Raw genomic sequence first — 21,118 nt, 5'->3', positions numbered from 1 at the left:
CAAATGGAATCCTACTCAGAAGGTAGTGAGTAGAGACCAAGGACAGATTTTAACTTGCATGAATAAACCCAGATAAACTAATTTATAATAATAATAATAACAACAACTATTATTATTATTATTATTATTATTATTATTATTATTATTATTATTATTATTATTATTATTATATTTAATAATTCCTAATCAGTATAGTTCCTTACACTGATATAGCACTTTTCTGGAAACTCCACTCAAAGCGCTTTACAGGTAATGGGGACTCACCTCCACCACCACCAATGTGCAGCATCCACCTGGATGATGCATCGGCAGCCATAGTGCCCCAGAACGCTCACCACACACCAGCTATCAGCAGGGGAGGAGAACAGAGTGATGCAACCAATTCGAAGATGGGGATTATTAGGAGGTCATAATAATGACATAATAATGGGGGGAAATCTGGCCCAGGACACAGGAGTTAATACCCCTACTCTTTTCAAGAAACACCCTGGGATTTTAAATGACTTTGGTGCCTTTTAAATGACGGTGCCTTTTTTAAAGCACAGTGTCCCCATCAGTATACTGGGGCAGTGGGACCCACACAGACTACACGATGAGCACCTCCTGCTGGTCCTATCAACACCTCTTCCAACAGCAACCTTAGTTTTCCCAGGAGGTCTCCATCCAGGTACTGACGAGGCCCACACCTGCTTAGCTTCAGGGAGCTGCTAGTTGTAAGGTGCAGGGTGATATACAGTTGTGAGAAAAGTTCATGAACCCTTAGGAATTATATGGATTTCTGCATGAATGGCTCCTAAACTGTGATCTGATCTTCATCTAAGACATAATAATAAATACAGTCTTAATTATCAAACAACACACACATTTAACATTGCTATATCTTTATTGAACAAATGGTTTAAACATTCAAGGTCATTGATGGAAAAAGCATGTGAACCCTTATATTTAGTAACTAGTGAAACATCCTTTATTGGCAATAACCTCAACCAAACACTTTCTGTAGCTGCTGATCAGACCTGTGATTTGGCCTATCCCTCTATACAAACTGTTTCAGTTCATGTATATTTTTGGGATGTCTTGCTTGAATGGCCTGCTTCAGATCACGCCACAGCATTTCAATGGGATTGAGATCAGAACTCTGACTTGGACATTCTAAAATACAGAATTTCTTCTGTTTGAGCCCTTCTGTTGTTGATTTACTCCTGTGTTTTGGATCATTGTCATGTTGCATGAACCAACTTCTTTTGAGTTTTAGATCACAGACGCCCTGACATTCTGCTGTAGAATTTCCTGATGCAACGTGGAATGCATTGGTCCCTCAATGATTGCAAGCTGTGCAGGCCCTGAGGCAGGAAAGCAGCCCCACACCATTATACTCTCTCCACCATGCTTCACAGTTGGGATGAGATTTTGGTGTTGGTATGCAGTGTTTTGTTTTCTCCAAACATAACGCTGTGTACATTTACCAAAAAGTTCAACTTTTGTCTCATCTGTCCACAGAACATTGTTCCAGGAGTGCTGTGGAACATCCAGGTGGTTTTTAGCAAACTTGAAACAGGAAGCAATGTTTTTTTTGGAGAGCAGTGGTTTCCTTCATGGTAACCTCCCATGAACACCACTCTTGTTCAGTGTTTTTCTTATAGTAGACTCACAAACACATGTGATCAAGTGCAAGAGATCCTTAGCTGTCACCCTAGGGTTCTTTGTCACCTGTTTGAGGATTGTACGATGTGTCCTTGCACTGATCTTTGTAGGACACCTACTCCTAGGATAGATAGATACTTTATTGATCCCGTTAGGGAAATTGCAGTGCAACAGCAGCTTAACACAGTCAACACAAAACAGTGTAACGAATGATACAATAATAATAATACAATACATACAATACAGTACAGTATCAGTACAGTGAGAAGTGCACTAAGAAGAGTTACTCACAGTCCAGAACATACAGAGAACAAACCAGAACAGTACACAAAAAGTTGTATTGCTCAATATAAGTATAAATATAAATGTATTACACAAGTCCCTGGCATATATTGCACAAAAACAGTTGTAAATGGGAAAGCCAGATGTAGCAGTTTACTGTTCAGTCCAAAAACAGGTCAATGTCAATGTTGCCCCTGCCCAGACACAAAGTGGTTGCGTTGTACAGTCTTATGGCAGAAGGCAAGTAGGGAGAGTAGCAACGGTGCTGAATTTCTTCCATTTGTAAACTATCTGCCTGACCGTGGACTGATGGAGGCCCAAGTCTTTAAAAATCCTTTTGGAAACCTTTCCAGTCTTATGAGCTTAAACAACTGTTCTCCTGAGGTCCTCTGAACTCTTTTTTGATCAGGCCATATTACACTTCAACAGAATTCTGTTGTGAAGTGTAGGTAACCAAATTAGTGTGATTTTTTACATGGCAAGGCAAGTCAAACCCACACCCGAATTGATTGGAATACCTGACTCCAATTACCCTCTTTCCAAGATGTCATTATCCTAGAGGTTCACGTACTTTTTCAATGACCTTGATTGTTTAAACCATTTGTTCAATAAAGATATGACAATGTAAAATGTTGTGTGTTGTTTGTTAAATAAGACTGTCTTTATTTATTATTATGACTTAGATCACATTTTGGGAGCCATTCATGCAGAACCCCAGATAATTCCAAAGGGTTCACAAACTATTTTTCACAACTGTAACTGCTGGCTATTTGACTAATTTGTCATCATAGATTTCAGATGGAATTAAAACCAAAAAATAGTGGTGTATGGGGCTCAGATTAAAGAATGCTGACCCACATTTATCTTCAAACAAATGTTATTTTTTAATTAAAACTTGAATCATATTCTGTGCTGCTATAACATGCAACGAACAAACATTCATATCAAGAATGATCCCTAAAATAATTTTCCACTGATTAATATTACAAAAACATTTTCATACATTTTTGTCCCTTCAGTTTACTGAATTAGTTGTTTTCCTAGTAGTCATTTAATCTACTAATTTAATTATTAGATTTTAATTATTGTTTTAAAGGCTTCAGGTTTTCAGTCAGGTTTTCTCCAGTTACTTGTGAAGATTGAAGAGCTGTGGTTGATACATAACTCATGTACTTGTTACTGTCCTTCTCTGGACCCTTTCCAAGGCATCAGTACCTCTCTGATGATCTGAGAACAGAACTGAACACTATTTAATTTGCTATCCAACTATGGTACTGTACCATCAGACGTACTTCAGATATAATTAATTTTGGGGATATATAGTGATGTCAAAAAGTACGCCCCCTAACGATCCTATGGTTTTACATATTAAGACATATCTGACTTTCATCTTGTTCTCATGACGTCCTAAAGTAGATAAATCTAAGGTCTTGTGACAGATAATATGCTCACATCTTTCAACATTATTCATTCAACAAAAAAAACATTCAGTAGCCATGTGTGCACCCTTACTGTTTCCATATCAATTAAAAAGGTAATTAGAATCAAGTGCTGCTAAACAAGTGCACAGGATTAGGTTATCATCAGGAAGTGCTTCCACCTGTATATTAAATCAGAAACTTCATTAGCATAGACTGGAGCATTCAGGTTTGTGGTAACACATCACACCTAGGTCAAAAGATATTTGTGACACTCTTGATATGTAAAACCACTATCTTAGGGAGTGTACTTTCTTTTTCACATCACTCACATATATATATATATTCCTTTTGCCTTTGGACACAAGAATGATAGAATAACATCAGATTGCTCAAGAAGAATCAGGATTGAATAATTACTGAAGAACAACGGACAAGTCAGGTTTGGATAAACTTAATAGACTGAAGACTCTTTCATCTCTGCTTCAGTTCCTGAGGCACTCATCACTCTGCTCTATGTGGTTCCATAAGGTCACTGGAGATTTGTCGTATTTCTGTGGTAGAAGGAGATGAGAGCTTCAAGCAAAATGGTGGCAGCCATGTAAAATCCTCAGCTCACTCTCAGAGCAGCTATAATGAATCACCTTTACAGTAACTGATTCTCAATGTTCAGCTACATGCTTGTGTAGGACTGCGAACATGTTCACACAATCTGACTGAAATGTCACTGTGCCTGTTACTGGGTAAAAACAGAAGAAAAAAACATTACAGACTCCTAGACCAAAATTAGTTAATTTAATTAAATCCCACAGATGTGTTTGCCTCGTGGGTTGATAAAGTGAGCTTTGTGTAAAGGTCATAGATTTAAGCTTTAACTGCAACCAATCACACATTAAGCATTGTTATAAAATAGACCAAACTGCAGTGCTTAAAAAGAAAGTTATGTTGTACATAAGGCTTAAATGATTAAAATGTCTCGTTTTGGTACATATTGAACAAAAGTCCTACAGTAACAAGTTTACTGCACTGTAGGTGTATTTGTTTCTATAAAGCTAGAGCACCTTTGCTGTAAGAGATGGCTTATGGCAAAGATGTCTGCATCGCAGAGGGAGAATGAAGGCCTGTGACCATGTTCTGTTGACATGCCCACCTGTCAGATCCATCATCTTTTGCAAGACACTTGTGTCCAAAGGCAAAAGGAATATATATATATGTTGGGTGGAGCAGTAGCACTGTGGCTAAGGATCTACGCCTGTGGCTGGAAGGTTGGCGATTCAAATCCCGCAGCCATCAGAGGAATCCGACTCCGTTGGGCCCCTGAGCAAGACCCTTAACCCCAACTGCTCCAGGGGTGCTGTACAATGGCTGACCCTACGCTCTGACCCCAAGCTTCTCTCCCTGTCTGTGTGTCTAATGGAGAGCAAGCCGGGGTATGTGAAAAGTATATTATAATTCCTGAAAATTAATATTAGCAGGAGATATGCTTTTTATTTTGATGTTATGCATTTGTAAATTCTAATACAGTAAATGCAGGCATGAGCATTTTTAAGAATTTCTCTTAAGAAAATGAAAAACATTTGAAAACCTGTCTGCCCAGAGAGGCTTTGGCAATTCTGAGTACTTGCAAAAGAAAATACCACAGAATCCAAAATACCAGCAAGTCAAGTCGAGACTGGATACAGGATGCAGTTTGACAAAGTACATGGAAAGACTGAACGCCTCTAAGTCAGAATCCTGCCTAAACGCAATGATACCCTTGTGCCGCGGAACTCCAGTTGGGCTCGAATAGCCAGCCGCCTGGCCGGCGAGGAGCGCCGTTTGCATCAGGCTGGGGTGCGGACAGACAAGCAGCTGCCCCTCTCCCATTGCCGCATCGCACGTCCGTGGGGAACTCGGTGCTAAATAATTCGCAGACGACCCAATTCTGGGTCAGGGTGTCATACGTAGCAGAGCAGCCACCTCGCTGTGATCTATTGTAAGTCAGCCCTCGATCCAAGCTTTTGTTTGGGTCCTACAGGTTTGCAGGAGAAACCATTTTGCTGTTGAGAAATCCAAACAGCTTATTTATTTGAAGCATGTGAGTTGATCCCCAATTTGGTGCATTTCACTTCTAAAACAAAGGAAAACAGGTGTTTGGTTTGAGTTAATGTTTAATTTTGATAATAGGGGAACAACCTTACTTTACTCTGTGTGTGCACCCACAGAGCAAGCAAAGCTATCCCCGGAATTCCAGACTAGTTTGTTTACGTTGGAAGCCAGAGTTATCGCCTTTGTTTAGATAGTGAAATGTTTAGGTCTGTGTCTCTATGTCTTCATGTGGATACCTCACGAGTGCCAGGTGATCTGGAAATGGAGTCTCCAATCACAACATACAACCTCTTTAGCATAAAGGCAGAATAAAGATCTGCAGACAGGCTCCTCCAACATGTCCACCAGTCATGAGAAGGTCCATGGTGCCTTACAGGAGATCTTGGTGCTGACTGGAGGAGTGCTGCTGCAACCAGTGATGTCACCAGAAATGGGCAGGTGCTGACCAATCCCAGGAGTGGAATAAAGCTTACCCGACTTCAGCAGCCCAGAGAGTCCTGATCAGTGTCAGTGAGTGAATGGCCCATCTCACTAAATTGGCAAAATTTGGACCACAGACCTCACAGATGAACAATGCTTTATCACAGAGAAAGACTTAGCTCCAAAGAACCCAACTGTCTTTGAAAAAAACAACCCCAGAGATAAGAACAGGAATCAAGCCAAGGACTTTATTATGTGTAAAAAAAAAACTAAAGTCTATTTGACAATGCAACGGGTTTAACAATGCTCACTCTGTGTCTTTGCTTAACATTTAACAAAAAAGGCAGACTGCTGTAATCAGCAACACCATTACAATTAGAACAGCTCTGCAGCAGTCTTTAGAAAGATGCAGAAGAAAAAATAACATACAAGTGCAGCCTACTTGTATGAACTCCCCATGAATATACTAGAAGTTTAAGACTTCCAGTTTCCAATAGCTCTATTCTTAAGAGTAAGTCAGTTTATCATCCTTACTAGTATTCCTAGTAAATGCTTTTTAAGGGTAAATATTATTAGAAATAATCATTTTTTCCATTAATGGTGATTTCTGGAATGTGCACAAGTGTTTTGAATCTCACTTTTATGGTAAAAAACTTAAAGAATATTTCGAAAATATTTGAAGGGGAATACTGATCACAATTTGGATTCTTACAAAGGTTGAGTCAACTTTTTTGATGACGTATAATTCATATGATGGATCCAATTTTTTCAAATCAGAAATAGCACCTGCAGCGACTAATGACTTTCCTGCTTAAAGTAATACAGATTAATCTGCATTGTCCTTTAATGGCATGTTACATTGAGTGTCTGAGAAGACTAAAACAGCAGAACAAGCAAAATTGCCAACAATGCTAAAACAGCTTGATTTACATTATTGTTCCATCTCCCTCCCTACCTATTTAACTAATGAAACTGAAGAACCATTAACGCAAATCAAACACTGTGATTAATACATTTCAGACTTTGTATACTATTATCCTTTAAGCTCTACTTGTCAAACACGTGATGAATGTTGCTTGTGCACTGTAATGTGCTGTGCACAGCTGAAAAGACAAAAAAAGTATAACATATATCTGTGCTTCCAAAATAAATGCTTTCGGCATTTGGGGATAAGAGTTTGAAGCCAAAGCAAACTGACAGCGCTGGATGGAACTTCTGCCCATAAAATAACAGCCTCACCACAGAGAGCTCTGGTAGTTAAACTTGATCTTTAACAGGTACTTCAGATTCACCTGTGCCACATCATACACAATGTATCTGAAAAGCAAGATGTTAAGGAAAAAGAACAAATCATTGGTTTATATGGGAGAATAAAACAAGCTACCCAGCCATGCTTCTGAAGCTAATAACTGGATTCCTTTCAATGGCTGGATAAAATTTGGATCAACTAACTGCAAAGAACTAAACAGGCTAGGTGTGCTGAATAGCTTCCCCGTGTTTGTAGCCATTCTTACGCTCTTATCTTTGGGTATACATGCAATTGAGCACAATCCAACTAACTTATTGCTTTGTTATTTTCTGTGGAATGGATTGTTCCCTCTCCCCTCATTCCAACCATTTTGAAACATATAGCCAGTTATTATTAATAACAAAAAACCTACACATCGGCAGAGGTGATGCTGTCCTTGCCTTACAAGCCAAGAACACAAACAGCAAAACATTCCGATGTTTTGGGACAGAGATGCACAGCTTTGACTGATTAAACTACATTGATTGTACTACCCCCACCAAACGATAACTGACTCCTATCCAGGTTGCTAGCGACATGGGCTATTGATCTCCAGGAACATCCTTCTTGCCAGTTGAGCCATAATTAGAGCACCCGAAACATTTCTCCACGCTCCCTGGAAAGATTTCCGATGAGTGTCAATTCTTTTTTCTCAACGACTGCCGACATGGACGTGTTTGCTAAATTGCTCATGCACAGTTTCAGTTTTTTACGAAATCCCAGTCCCAGTGTGCTAGTAAAGTGACACAGGCTTGAACCTGCAACACCTGGACCGGAGCTGAACCTGCATTCGGAGAGAGAGCACCTTTAATGCTTGAACCACTGGGGGGGGGGGCTTTTTTCACACCCCTTACTAGCTCATATTTGATGCTGTTACAATAACTAAGGTAATAAGCTTCCTCCATTGTAAAACGTTTGTGTATATATACTACAAACACAGCCAACAATAACGGCACTGTACACATCACTTTTCCACCTTGTCTGCAATCCTGTTAAGACATGTGTCCCATGGCCACATTAATGTTTTCTGCATTAGGCATAATGCAACCAGAACTGCCTGCTCTGTTCTTGATCTGTTTCATATTGTATGTAGAAGAGGTGCTGCTTTAAGGGATGGAAAACCCTAGGTGCCATGTTAGGGAGATGGAAAGGCTGGTCCAGCACCTGCCACCTGTAGCGCTTTAAACTCACCAGTGTAGCTGGCAGCGTGTGGTCTGGTATTATCATATGGCACAAATGCTCAGGTCATTTTTAAATGGGCAGCCTCCTCCAACTGGACCAAGGTGAGAACAGTGCTCAGTGAGTGACCACTTTTATCCAAGCTCCAACATGGCGTTACAGAATTTAAACGGTTTTACTTCCTATTCAAACCGCAGGAGCAACAAGTTTTAATTGTAGTCTTACTACCTTATTAAATAAATACCCTTGTAAAGTCTTGTTTCTGTCTGAAAAAGCTGAGTTACTCAAGCAAAACTCTAGAAAACAAGCATAGTATGCTCTGCTGTTGGAAAAGGATACTCATTGTACAGCAGGCTGGTGTCTTGAATATTAGTGTTGATGCCTTTCCCCAGTGGAACTTGCATGCCATCCAAAGTCACAGTGCTACTTGGATCTGGAGCAGTTTTACCCACACCTACAAAGAAATAAACATCAGTTAAAATGATTCAATATCCAATAATCGACACCTATGTAAACCAAGGATACCTTAACCACATTTATTTGTACAGCAGAAGAATCTCTCCAGGGTGACTTCCAATATTTCCAAGTTTGGACAGATGGAATATTTCTGTTTCACATCTTGTTTTATACAGCTTTTGCTTTAATGGGTATGGTTGGAAATTCATCCTCTGTGCCTAGAGTTAGTTGATGTCACAGAAGGGCATTTGGTTAATCTACAGTATATGGGACTTGTAATGTGAATATGAAATATTAGAAAATAACTGAAAATTCAGCTGTGAAGTTGCTGGATTTGAAGGATCTAAAATTGGAATCCTATCGAATTCCAAATCTGATCTCACTGCCATGGACGCTTATGAGTTTTTCAACAATATGTTCCTTTTGAAAACAACCTGGTGCACTTGTGACTGTATTCAGGGGTTGTGCTGGTAGTTTTTAGGAACTCCAGTCTGACGTGCAATTACTTAGCACTTGGCACAGCTTGTAAGTCCATAAATTTAATAACTTTCAGATTTAAGTCTGATTTAATTTATCAAATGCAAGTGCACATTATCCAGGATCACAAATGATCCATTTAGAAGTTCTCTTTAATTTGTATTTATAAACTGTATTGAATACAGTATCGTAATCAGTCTTTGGCTGTTCAGGGCAATTTTAAGTAAGTAGATCTTAATCACGGCCTCAAAGATGTAGCCTCAGAACCCTGAAATCTGAGGATTTGAATATGGGAGTTGTAAAGAACTTCTGGCCAAGCAGAACTGCCCACTAATACTTTAGCTACCCAACATACTAAAAAAACAAACAACTCAGCCTTGTTGCTGCATTTCTCTGGAAAAAAAGAGCAGCCTGTTGAATCAATTATGTTCAGTACATCTGTTCTGCCTGAATCTACATACAACCAAAACTGCTAGTTTGCACTGATGTGATCCCCAGTTTGTTAATGACGTGTCACAGTTTAATTTGGCCCATTTGACAGTGGTCCTGCCATCATCATTACTGAACTGCAGCATTTGAATGTTGCTAGGGACACAAAGTTTAGACCACTGTCAGTGTTCCTTTCTGTTCTGGTAATTTGCTTTAGCTCATTCTTCTAATTTGTTTTAATCAATCCTCACTTCTGTGCAAGTGTGAGCAGAAGACTCCTAAGAAATCTGTGGCATGAAATCCATCATCTCATTATCTCCATCTACTATGGCATGTCAATGCAAGGATTGATACAAAAATAATCAAAATGTTTTTTTGAAGAGATGTAAAGAAATATTGTTCAATGTTTTTTGAAAAATCAACTAGCCACACAATGATTACTGACAGAATTAAAAGTAAAATTTCCATTTTACTGTTGTCTTCAATGATCAGTACATACATGATCAGGTCATCCATGAGCTTCTAGAATGACAATCTCTTGGAAAGAACAGTTCAGACGTAAAATATTAACACCGAACCTTTCCTGTTGACAGACTGCTCCTCTGCTTCACTGGGACCATTAGAATTTTATAGCAATTAGTCAACAAGGGCAATTTTTTAAAGTTTCTTTTTCTCAATGACAAAGTGAAGAGTGAACTTCACTGCGCAAAAAAGTTTCTGTGACAAGGGTAATCTTTATAGAATATTTAAAGTGAAACAGACTTTGAAAAACATTTCCCATTCATCTTCTGTACTCTGAAACATAAATGACAATATAACCTTGTTTATTAATTTTTGAGAATGGTCCAGCACAAACAACCAACTGTTCACTAAATCTCTAAAAGTATTTTAATCTGTTAGCTAATCAATGCTGAAAGTACAGAGCAGAATTTGAATTCAGAAGAAAATGAATAAATACAAATGCTGCAAGCACACCACAGGAGAACAAAATTAATAAAAATGGAAAATACAGAAGACATATTTTCAGGAAAAAAACGGAGATAAAATAGTGTAAAACAGTAAGACACACTTGTCTTTTCCCTGCTTAGTTAAAAGTTTCAAGAATCTTAAAGGTATATAATCACTAAATCAAAAACATTTCAGTATGGTCCTTACCTTTAACACTATGTTTACCCTTAGGTAGTTTTGTAATATGCGAAGCCCTCTTCAATTCATGCCTGCACATAGGAAAAACACATTAAGCGTTGATTTTAAAGGAAGATCAAGCTACAAACCATAACATTTCCTAGTCCATGCAAGTCTAAAATAGTATGTCCTGTTTGTTACAAACAAGACACTTGCAGCTGTGTAAATAAATTCCCAGAGAACAGCTGGATCAAAGCTCCCCCAGGATCAAAAAGCTACGGCACTGCCAACTTCTTCACAGAAGTCTAATAGGCTTTCTTTTCAGGACATTGTTACTTTACAGGCAGTCATCCTGGTTAAATAACCTTGCTCTGGTCTCTCATACCGATAAAAGCACATTATACTTGCGATTTTGCAGTCAGCCAGGACAAAACACTTACAAATGCTTAAGAATGCTTGTCCCCGATCACTAAAAAGCTTGCTCCCATCTTTGGTTTTCAGCCTTAAAAGCTGCTACCTTCAGTCCTTTGCTCAGAAAACAAGAAACATGGAGCTCATCCATGCTGTCAAACCAATTACAAAGCACAATGAAAATCTGGAGCAGTCACACAAGAGCCTTGTAGCCAGACATACAGGAAGGACAATTCCAGTTGACATTCCCATGTTCGGCAGGTAACATACTAATTCATCTATTTAATGCTGTAATCCACAGAGACTGACATTTGTACCCATTTAAACAGTTGGGTATTTTACTGGATCAACTTGAGTGACGTACCTTGTTCAAGGGTACAACACTTGGGTCTCACCTGGGGCTTGAACACACAACCTTCTGGTTACGAGTCCAGAACCCTAACCACTGTTCCACAATGCTGGCAGTGAAATTGGTCAGGTACCCAGCCAGTCAAAAAGTCTAGCTTCTAGGCTCAGGACCTCAATATTAAATCTTCATGATGTGGGGCTTGGCCAAGGGACATTGGCCACAGTTCCTGAACACAACTATGAAATTACCAATATGTGATCATCAGGTCACAAGACATAGGTAACACTGAGGCTTTTCACTTGTCAGTCATGCAGTACCTACTCTCCTGAATTACACTAAAATTACTTGTAACTAAGCTTGTCATTGGATCTGTTTCTGGACTGCTGTTGCTTTCCAGGTCCAGTACAGCATAGTGGTGGTTTTATACATGAAAAGCCTTCTTGTCGAGGCAAAAGACTTTTGAATGTTTTGTTGGCTTTACTGCAAGGGAGTCTGGAGTGTAAAATGAAAGACGTTTGCTTTCCATTAATGATATTTGGTATTAAAAACCATCGCAGAATAGCACTGGCTGAAGAATAAAGATGTCCGGAATATGATATGAAGTACTTTGTAACCTTATCCTGGATTCTGACAATGCAGTACAAGACGAGGTAATTAACATTTTATGTTGAACTGTACTAAGTGAACGTAATTCTTGATTTTTTATTTAAAAAAATGTTAGGTAATTTTTTTCTTTGGCCAACTGTTGGGGATGCATTCTTAAAAAAAGCCCTGCAGTTGGTAATAGAGTGCTGAAATCACACATGCAAGCTAATGTGAAAAATACACAGCTGAAACACCTAGCTGGGTGGAGAGACTAAATGTGAGGGAGGAAAGACAACAGTCAGGAGTAGGTGGATTGGCTGAGATCTTTTTAAAAGTCCCCACGGGCAGAACCGCATGTGAGAAAGGGTTTCCTGCATTTGAGAAGAGAGGTACTCAGTTCGGAAAACATGTATAAGTGAGTTCTGTGGTCGGTGAGGGATATATATCTGCATAACTACATGTTTTCCAATTATATCTGATCAAGGGCTCTGAAATACAGTTTTATTCAGTCACTTGTTTCTTTAAAAAACGTGTAGACAGATTCAAGTGCTTTTGAAAATCTTTAAGACAAAATAATAAAAGGCATGGAGAGACAGGTGTCAGGGAAAGGATTCTAAATGACTCTGGTCGTCTTCTCTGGAGTAACCATACCATGTATTCTCTAAAAAATGTTGACTTTTTTGTTTTTAATTTGCTAAAAATCTTTCCTAAGTTTATTTTTATGTGTCACAGACACTCACATTTTGCTCCAACATTTCAGGATACTTTCTTGAAAGAGGAAAACAGCAAGCAGAACTAGGAAATCTTATTCGAATAGAGTCTCCCAGTCTTGGTCCTGGAGGTCTCACACATCTGCTCGTTTACATTCCAGCTGAGCTTAATTGTCCAACTGAAGCATCAGTTGAACTAACAATTTGCATGCAAGAAATATGTGTTTTTATTCTACTCTGAAGTTTCAGATTTCATTTTTCTTAAATGCATTAGGGGAAAAGAAACATCCAACACGTTTAGGACCTGTAAACAATCAAACTGTTCAAATTAATCCTATTATTAAGTCAATTAAGGCTTCAGTTGTGTAACAGCTTGGCAGGTACAAAACCCAGCAGGTGTGCTGGCCTCCAAGATTGGGAACACCGATCTTAGAATACAGAAAGGTTCCTGTGTGCACCCCATTTACTGAGGAAATGACTTACATGTTTCCTAAAGCAACCTCTGCCAGCAGAATCAGACCTACTGGATCAGTTGTTGAGGTGTGGCAGTAATTAGCACTCTTCGACACCATGTCAGCAAAGTAGATACCTTTACCAAACATGTAACCTGTCTAAGTTGGGGGAAAAAAAGAAAATAGGTAAAGCAAATGTCCAATAAAAACAATAACAACAGTGATCACACAGGGAATCAAGTAACAGGGGTTATATGTTAGAATAATTTTCAGAACTGAAAAGAATCTTCAATTAGCCATCATGAGAATCTGAAACAACTATACACACTGCAGCTTTGCCTGAACTGAAATGTGACAGATGCTGTCAATGCAGCTTTTGTGATCACTGCAGTTCATTGGCATAATTGCTAAATTCAATTCCAGCTGTTGACGGATGATGGAACACAATTTCATTGTTTTTAGGTTGTAAAAAAGTTTTAACAGATTTCTGCGTGCTTACAAAAGGCAGTAGACTGTAAATTGTAAAAACCAAACAATTACTCAGATGAAAAAAAAAAATGGGGAGTTCAAATAAAACACATTGCGTCAATCAAGGCTCCAATTAAGTAAATAAGAGCTTGCCTGGAATGAAAACCAGCAGGCACTGGGTCATTAGGACCAAAAGGGTGGAGTCCTGAATTAAGGTTATGGTTTTTCAAAGCCTCTCCAGCATTTCAAAAGTGGATCTCTAGCAGACAATAGACAACTTTACTGCTGCTCACTCAAAAGCTGTTCATTTCTTACCAGCATTTAGGCTTTTGACTGTAAATACGATCAGCTGTTACTAACCTAGCACGCAGTACCTTACAGTACCACCAACATCTATTTTGGCAATATTTTCCAGATGTCTTGTTTTCTCCATTTTGCCATTTCCGACTACAAAATGCTGCAATTTCCTAAAATTTCCTTGAAACTGTTAGCTTATACCATATGCAATTGAATCACTGTGTGAAATACTCAACACAGATGCTGCCACCGATTTACAGTTTCCACCATGTAAAGTTGCCATTGAGCCTCTGGGCTAAAATTAAGATAAGACAAATTCTTTGAAAAAAGCGCTGTGTGTGGAGTAACTTACCACAGGGGCCTCAGGAGGCGCGATGCGCAGGCCCTGAGATAGGATACCAGCGTAGTTTGTGGCACGAGAGCCATGCCACAGCAGCTGACGGTTGGGCAAATCTTTGAAGGGCTTGTAGCGCTGGTACTCGCCCTCCCGGGCTATCTTGAAAATCTGATGCCACAGAAATTATTCAGGTTAACAATCCATCAAATCACTACACCACTCCCTGGGTTATGTACAGGTTCCATTCCGCAAGTCTTTATGTAACCTGAATGTTTGCAAACTGGAAGCAGCCTTATCTTAGCCTTTGTGTGAACACTTTCAATTACCATTCACAATACTGCAGAGATTCTCCCTTATTTTCTGTATCTGTGTGAGGGACAAAAGAAAGAGGGACAGGAGGGCAGAACTGAAAGAGTCACCAGGGTTTACTGTCCATTAATGGTTAAAGGGTGTGTGTGCTGATCACAGAAGGGGTTAGAGAGCAAGAGAGAGAGAGAACATGGCAGCATTTAGCTATATGGGGAAATACATGAAATAATGAATAAAAAACATTTTAAAACTCTAGAATTAGAATAATTAAACACCAGATTTAACACACACTTAAAACCGTAGATGTGGGGAGAGGTACCATCAACACCGTGTCGCACAAGTGGAACAGTTTGGAGGTGGAGGCACAGAATGCAACACATTAAGGTTGGACAGCAATTTTTGCACATTAGCATATATAAGATAAGATCACTTTATTAGCCATATACAATTTCTTACATTAAGAATTTGTCTTTTCGCATAACCAAGCTTGGTCTCCATGAGACACACAGATAGAATGACCATTGTACAGTGCCCCTGGAGCAGTTGGGGTTAAGGGCCTTGCTCAGGGGCCCAACGGAGTAGGATTCCTCTGCTGGCCGCAGGATTTGAACCGGCAACCTTCCAGCCACAGGCGCAGATCCTTAGCCACAGTGCCACCGCTCCGCCCATATTGATGGCTCCGTGATTGCATGATGCCATAGAAACAACACTCTCACTCTCGTCCCATGTATTGCTCCTTAGATCGAAATTATGCTCTCGCTTTTATTCGGCCATATTTTTGCATTCAGCAGACTACAAAACCTCTGGGATGCACTGGATAAGCGACGCTGTCACCACCTCACCACTGGCCAATCAGAAACACGACCGCAAGTTTAAAAACAGAAGTGTTCTCAACCATGTGTGCAGATTGTCTCCTCGAGAGGAACATAACTTCTCCGAGACACATGAACGCCACACCACATTGGGTACAAGTGCTGTAAACTGCAAAATGTTGGGCACACAGAATATCGAACGCAAGATATTTCAAAAACCACCCCATTGGAATTACACCGCCTTTGTTTTGATAAGGTGTTTGAACAGCAGCTTGTCATAAGTTGTCAGAAACAGTTAGATGCTTTCCTTTTTTTCTAATTTTTATTTCATTCCTGTTTAGCAAAACTTGGCAATAAACTAACCGGTTATGTTTTAATGCCTCTCAGTATACTAGATCATGATTACAGCGGTGGAAGGTCTCTTACCTCCTCCACCTCAAGCGTGTAGGTATTATGTGTAGCAGCATGAGTGTTCTTGACGTACTCCAGAATGACCTCGGCTTCCTTTGACGTCAGATCAACAACCTGTGATGCAAAAACAACTAGTTGTGCTATCCAGAACACTGTCCTGCACATATCCAGAAATCTGACCTTTTGTTATTCTTAAAAATATAGTATATGAATTATTTATACATTTATTTTATTATTTATGAGTATTTAACCACAGTTTAGGCTAAGGAAAAAAATGGTCAGAACATTACTACTGGCCAGAAAGGACATCATTAATTTTTTAAAGTGAATAATTATCCATACATTGGAGAAACAGATCTAAGTACATATTTATTTGGCAAAACCAATCATTTCAAAATTAAACAACAGCTGTAGAATTATTAGCTGCCAAATGCTATGTTTATTAAAAATGTTTGCCTGCAGTGACAAAATACAAATTTAATTGACAAATTATCAAGGGGACCTTGTTATTGTTCTTTAGTGGTAGTTCAAGGTAATCTGAAACTTCAACAAATCAGGTGAAACTGACTAACCCACAGCTGAATGTGAGAGACTATTGTGCTGTTCAAACATTCCACTTCATTTTACACACATTGCTAATGCATTAGCCTTGGAACTGTGTTATATTTCTTTTCAACCCATTTCAGTTGGGTTAATAAAATGGCAGTGAAGGCTGTGGTAACATTTTACAAGAACAGCTCTGCACAACATGAAAAATCAGGGACCTTTTTCCTAAATAAAGTTTTACTCCAACACGGTCTACATGCCTTCAAAGTCATTACCTGAATCTCAGTTTTGAGCTTCTCATAGTTAATGTCAATGGGATCTTTTTTATCATCTTCTGTTCCACCACAGAGAAGGCTGTATGCCACTTCAATATCCAGAAGATTATCCAACATCTGGACTTTGGCCTGGAAACATTTACAAATGGAAAGAACCAGAAGCTTTCAGAGTTTGCCACATTAACACATTGTGTCCAAGAATTAAAGCAAAACAATATAATTTATTCAATAATTTCACTGTTTTAAAAACCCTTTGTTAAAAGGCCAGTTAGTTCAAACCATACCTGAACATAATCCAGATTATTCAAGAGGGGTGGTTTCTTCATCCCAAAGTCGTGCGGTATAAGTGTATAAAACCGATTGGACAGATCCAGTATATGTGAATCAGAGGCATTATCAGACACAGCCTGGAGAAGACAAGCAGGGTGACATTTTGATACTGAGAAGACCAAGAGCTGATTCTGAGTTGGAATTCTATATACTACATACACATTTTTGGAACACAGCCCTTTAAAAAAAGTATGAAAATTATATCCAACACTTTATTTTGTCAATCTTTTTCAACCTTAAATGTCTCTTTCTACAGCTCTTGAATGATCATATGAAAGAATTATTCTTCTTGTAGTCTTGCAATAACCTCCAGTATACTGCATTTCTTTAATCTGTGCACTGCTACTGAAGAAAGCCATGCATACTAAAAAAGTGCCAACTTTACAGGTGTAAATACCAGTACTGATACTTTATTTACAGTAGCTTGAACCAGAAAAGGAACACACTAAGATGTTTAAAACTTTTGGAACAGGGAGTACAAATCGGTTTGATCTAAGGTAAAAATAATTTATAGTTGTTTTGTTTTGGAGAGGTCACCAAAAACAATACATATCTTAACTCACATTAACACAGTACGCCTGCTCTTCAGATTTGTATTTTCTAATGACACCTTGGCAGAATTAAAAAGTCCAAACTTAAGAGTACAGCATATCATATACAACATGCACACCACTAACAACAGTGATGAGACCATTTAACCCACATTCAACTGGTAGACATAGATTTTGACATCTAACCAAAGTGAAACACGCAGATTATGTGGTTTAGCCAGAAAAAAGTCTTTTTGTTGCAGCTGGTGGAACTGCTCATTAATTGCTTTTGGAAATTTTATGTACAGCACCAATTTTATCATGAAAATTTCAATTTTATTTATCCACTCTAGAAGAAACATAGGCACTTCTGGAATGAAGTGACGGGCAACAGTGTGAAAGAATAGGCCTTGCAGTCTGAGGCCCAGACTCACCTGCTGCACCTCGCTGAGGATGGAGTATGCGCTCTGAATCTGCCTCTTGCTCAGCTTGCCCAGGGGCATCTTCTGCAGGTCAATCTGTTGGGAAAGACATTCTGAGATTTCTGTGCTTGAGCCAAAACACATCAGAAACTTAATGACATCTTAAAAATTTCATTAAAATTCAAAAAATGTTTTTATGAGGATTTGTAAGTCCCCAGAAGCTCTAGAAAGATTCACAGCCAGGAAAACCCCCTAGTTTCTGTGTGTAATGTAAGATTCCCCCTGGATAGATGCCAGTGCAGCAATGCTGGCTCCTAGTTTATACAGCTGTGTAAACAGCTAGTTGGCTGTGTCAGAGAAAAAGAACCTGGCTCAAGGATACAGGAGCTGTGCCCTCTCTTGGAACCTGAAACCATGACCTTCAGGTAGTGGGTTCAGCGTTCCAGCCATTAGGACATGATGCTCAGCATCCTAACTTTGTTCATGGGTACTCAGTATAATCCCTCCCCCATCCCAATTCTAGATTGCACAGCTTACGAGCTCACCTAAAACTTCACCAAGTGAGCACTTGACAAGAGTCTGTGTCTAGAGAAAGACATCAACATTTGTTTATTCCATGCTGATAAGAAAATTCCATCTCTTTTCAGCATGGAATAAACCTATTACTTGTTCCTTTGCAGCCTACACATGCTGATGCAGCTACCCATCTGAACTACATTTCTTGTTTACATTTGTTCTGTTACTGATTTTAAAAAATACTCAAACCTTTATGAGCTAAGACAGTCTTATGGCCTTTCAAACTGCAGTTTATTTTCATCATCTCATTCCTCCCGTCTGTACCTCAAACTCCACCATGGCCTTCTTCATGCTCTCCACATCAAAGATCATCCTAATGAGCTCCTGAACAGGTTTCTCCAGCTTAGACTTAGTGCCTGCACTGGCTGTCAGCTTCTTCACTGCTTCTTCATCCTGTCGTTAACACATCAAAGCGTTTGCTAGACATATGTTCCATACATTTGTTAAATTCAAATTTATAAGTCCACAAATCTTAACATTTGAAAACTGGGTTGGCAATGACATTGAAGAGAAAATGTTATTGGCAGTATTTTCTATTTGAAAGCTTAAGGTAAAAAAAAGAGACCAATAAGAACAAACTTCACTTGATATCAGAATAAGTGCACCTCTCTCTGTAAGGTCCCTCAGTCAGATAGTGAATTTCAAGGATTCAATCATGAAGAACAAAGAGCTTTCAAAACAACTCAGGAATAAAGTTGTATAAAGGCACAAATTAGGAAAAAGAAATAAAAGCATTTCAAAGACCCTGAATATCTCTGATCATGGTGAAGACAATTATTAATAAGTGAAAGAACCTATTTCACTGCCTTAAACAGGCTGTTCCTCCAAACTGGTTAATGTTGCCACCATGAGGACAGTGGCAACTTTCAAAGTTCAGTGACTGAAATGGAAGAAAATGTTCATGGATGAACAATATCCCAGGCGCTCCACAAAAGGGGGAAACGAAACCTGGCTGAAAATAGTTACATTCGTTTTTTTCTCAGACTGAACAGGTCATATGCCACCCATCCGACAATGCACTATTAAAGCAACAGCACAAAAATGCACAAAACAACATGAACTTTATCACAAATCGTGTTGTAAAAGAATCAGGACAAGAGGCTTTCAAACACGGAACACTAAGACAGCTGATCGGTTTAGAAGTATTACCTGTCCATAGTCGATCTCCAGAGGGTAAAATTTGTTTGGGTATTTTGTGAAGTTGGTGGAGTGCCAGGAATTTCCAGTTTTCTCTTCATAAAGACTTAGGAAATTCTCAATAGCGGAGTTCTTGTCAGAAAATTTATCCAATTTATTGCCACCAATAGTTGTGCCCACACGTCCCCAAGACCTGAACACCCAGTACCTGGCCAACAGAAGGAACAGTAGAAGTGCACCGAGTTATTTTCTGAAACTGAAAACGTGTAGATGATCTCGGGGACAACCACTTAATCCGAGGTATCCACACCTAGTTAAAGACATGATAAATGGATAAAGTACATTTTGATCTTGTACTGAACAAAGATATTACATATTTGATTCTCTAATCTCCCCTTTAAACACAACTGTTTCTAAAGGTCCCCATATCAGGTTGTATTAGTCAGTCAATGCATTCCCATCGATATTTCCTGGTACACGTTGCAGACATTAACTCACCGCTTTTTGACATCGTCTTCCAGCAGCTGCAGCTTGTAGTACGAATTTGTTCCTCTGACAATATCGACCAGACCAAGTGTGGCACTGAAGATTTTACCATTTTGATCAAGAACATGTGCACGGTCCTCCAGACCTAAATGTTCAAAACCAAGGCATAATTTCAAAGTCATTAAAACGAATACATGCAAAGCGAACTTAATCTAGTTATAAAAACTCTCAAGACAGCACACTTCTCCTTTTATGCTACTGCAAAAAGGAAATTTTGTAAAGCCACTGCTTATAGTGGCTGAGCTCTGAAAAACAGCATTGTGACAAAAGTTTGTTACAAGAGCTCACTATTCATACCCTGCCAAGGTTTTAAACATGAGAAGTTAGACTTAGCTGGCTGTTAAATGAAATGTCAGTTTGCATTAGCATAGGGGCAGATCACAGAGGCTGCCATCATGATGTCACAGGTTTGGGAAAAGCTGTTTTCTAGGAGCTTTAATGAAATTGAAGTACACAGAGCTGGTAGCAGAGGTGAGTGACAACAGGTGCACTTAAACCTAGTCAGTGTGGTAGAAACGTATACACTCACCAGGATCAGAACAGAAAGAAAAAATAAAAGACACAATGCTAGTTGGAACACCAGGTAACTTATCACACTATCGTGGCATTCCCAAAGTATATATTGGTCTTAAATTTATAACTCGTTTTAGAAATTTATAACCTGACTTTAAAATTCCCTTAATTAAAAGAATAACAGATTTTTAATTTTTGGTTACATATAAATATAACAACATAAAAGATAACTCTGTCACCACTTCAGTTTTTAATGCAGTTGGTGCAGCAGAAGGGCTGCTTAAAACCACAAATGA

At 39.0% G+C, this 21,118-nt stretch overlaps 1 protein-coding gene across 1 annotated transcript in view; it reads right to left on the bottom strand.

The window, feature by feature from the left end:
- Nucleotides 1–6,086: 6,086 nt before the first annotated feature.
- parp1 (poly (ADP-ribose) polymerase 1) overlaps nucleotides 6,087–21,118 on the bottom strand; it is a 43,477-nt gene continuing 28,445 nt past the window's right edge. Inside the window, exons 12-23 of the mRNA XM_088933263.1 lie at nucleotides 20,262–20,394; nucleotides 19,776–19,971; nucleotides 18,891–19,019; nucleotides 18,063–18,146; nucleotides 17,053–17,175; nucleotides 16,769–16,897; nucleotides 15,963–16,061; nucleotides 14,431–14,583; nucleotides 13,345–13,472; nucleotides 10,837–10,898; nucleotides 8,659–8,773; nucleotides 6,087–7,169 (exon numbers count right to left, since the gene is read on the bottom strand). Coding sequence (XP_088789389.1) covers nucleotides 7,088–7,169; nucleotides 8,659–8,773; nucleotides 10,837–10,898; nucleotides 13,345–13,472; nucleotides 14,431–14,583; nucleotides 15,963–16,061; nucleotides 16,769–16,897; nucleotides 17,053–17,175; nucleotides 18,063–18,146; nucleotides 18,891–19,019; nucleotides 19,776–19,971; nucleotides 20,262–20,394 — 1,433 coding nt within the window. The 3' untranslated portion in view covers nucleotides 6,087–7,087. The remainder of the gene's footprint in view (nucleotides 7,170–8,658; nucleotides 8,774–10,836; nucleotides 10,899–13,344; nucleotides 13,473–14,430; nucleotides 14,584–15,962; nucleotides 16,062–16,768; nucleotides 16,898–17,052; nucleotides 17,176–18,062; nucleotides 18,147–18,890; nucleotides 19,020–19,775; nucleotides 19,972–20,261; nucleotides 20,395–21,118) is intronic.

This window comes from Atractosteus spatula, chromosome 2 (assembly GCF_055471065.1).
Source record: "Atractosteus spatula isolate fAtrSpa1 chromosome 2, fAtrSpa1.hap1, whole genome shotgun sequence".
Lineage (NCBI taxonomy): Eukaryota > Metazoa > Chordata > Actinopteri > Semionotiformes > Lepisosteidae > Atractosteus > Atractosteus spatula.
Note: the sequence above shows the minus strand (reverse complement) of the source record. Positions and strands in the feature narration are given on the sequence as shown.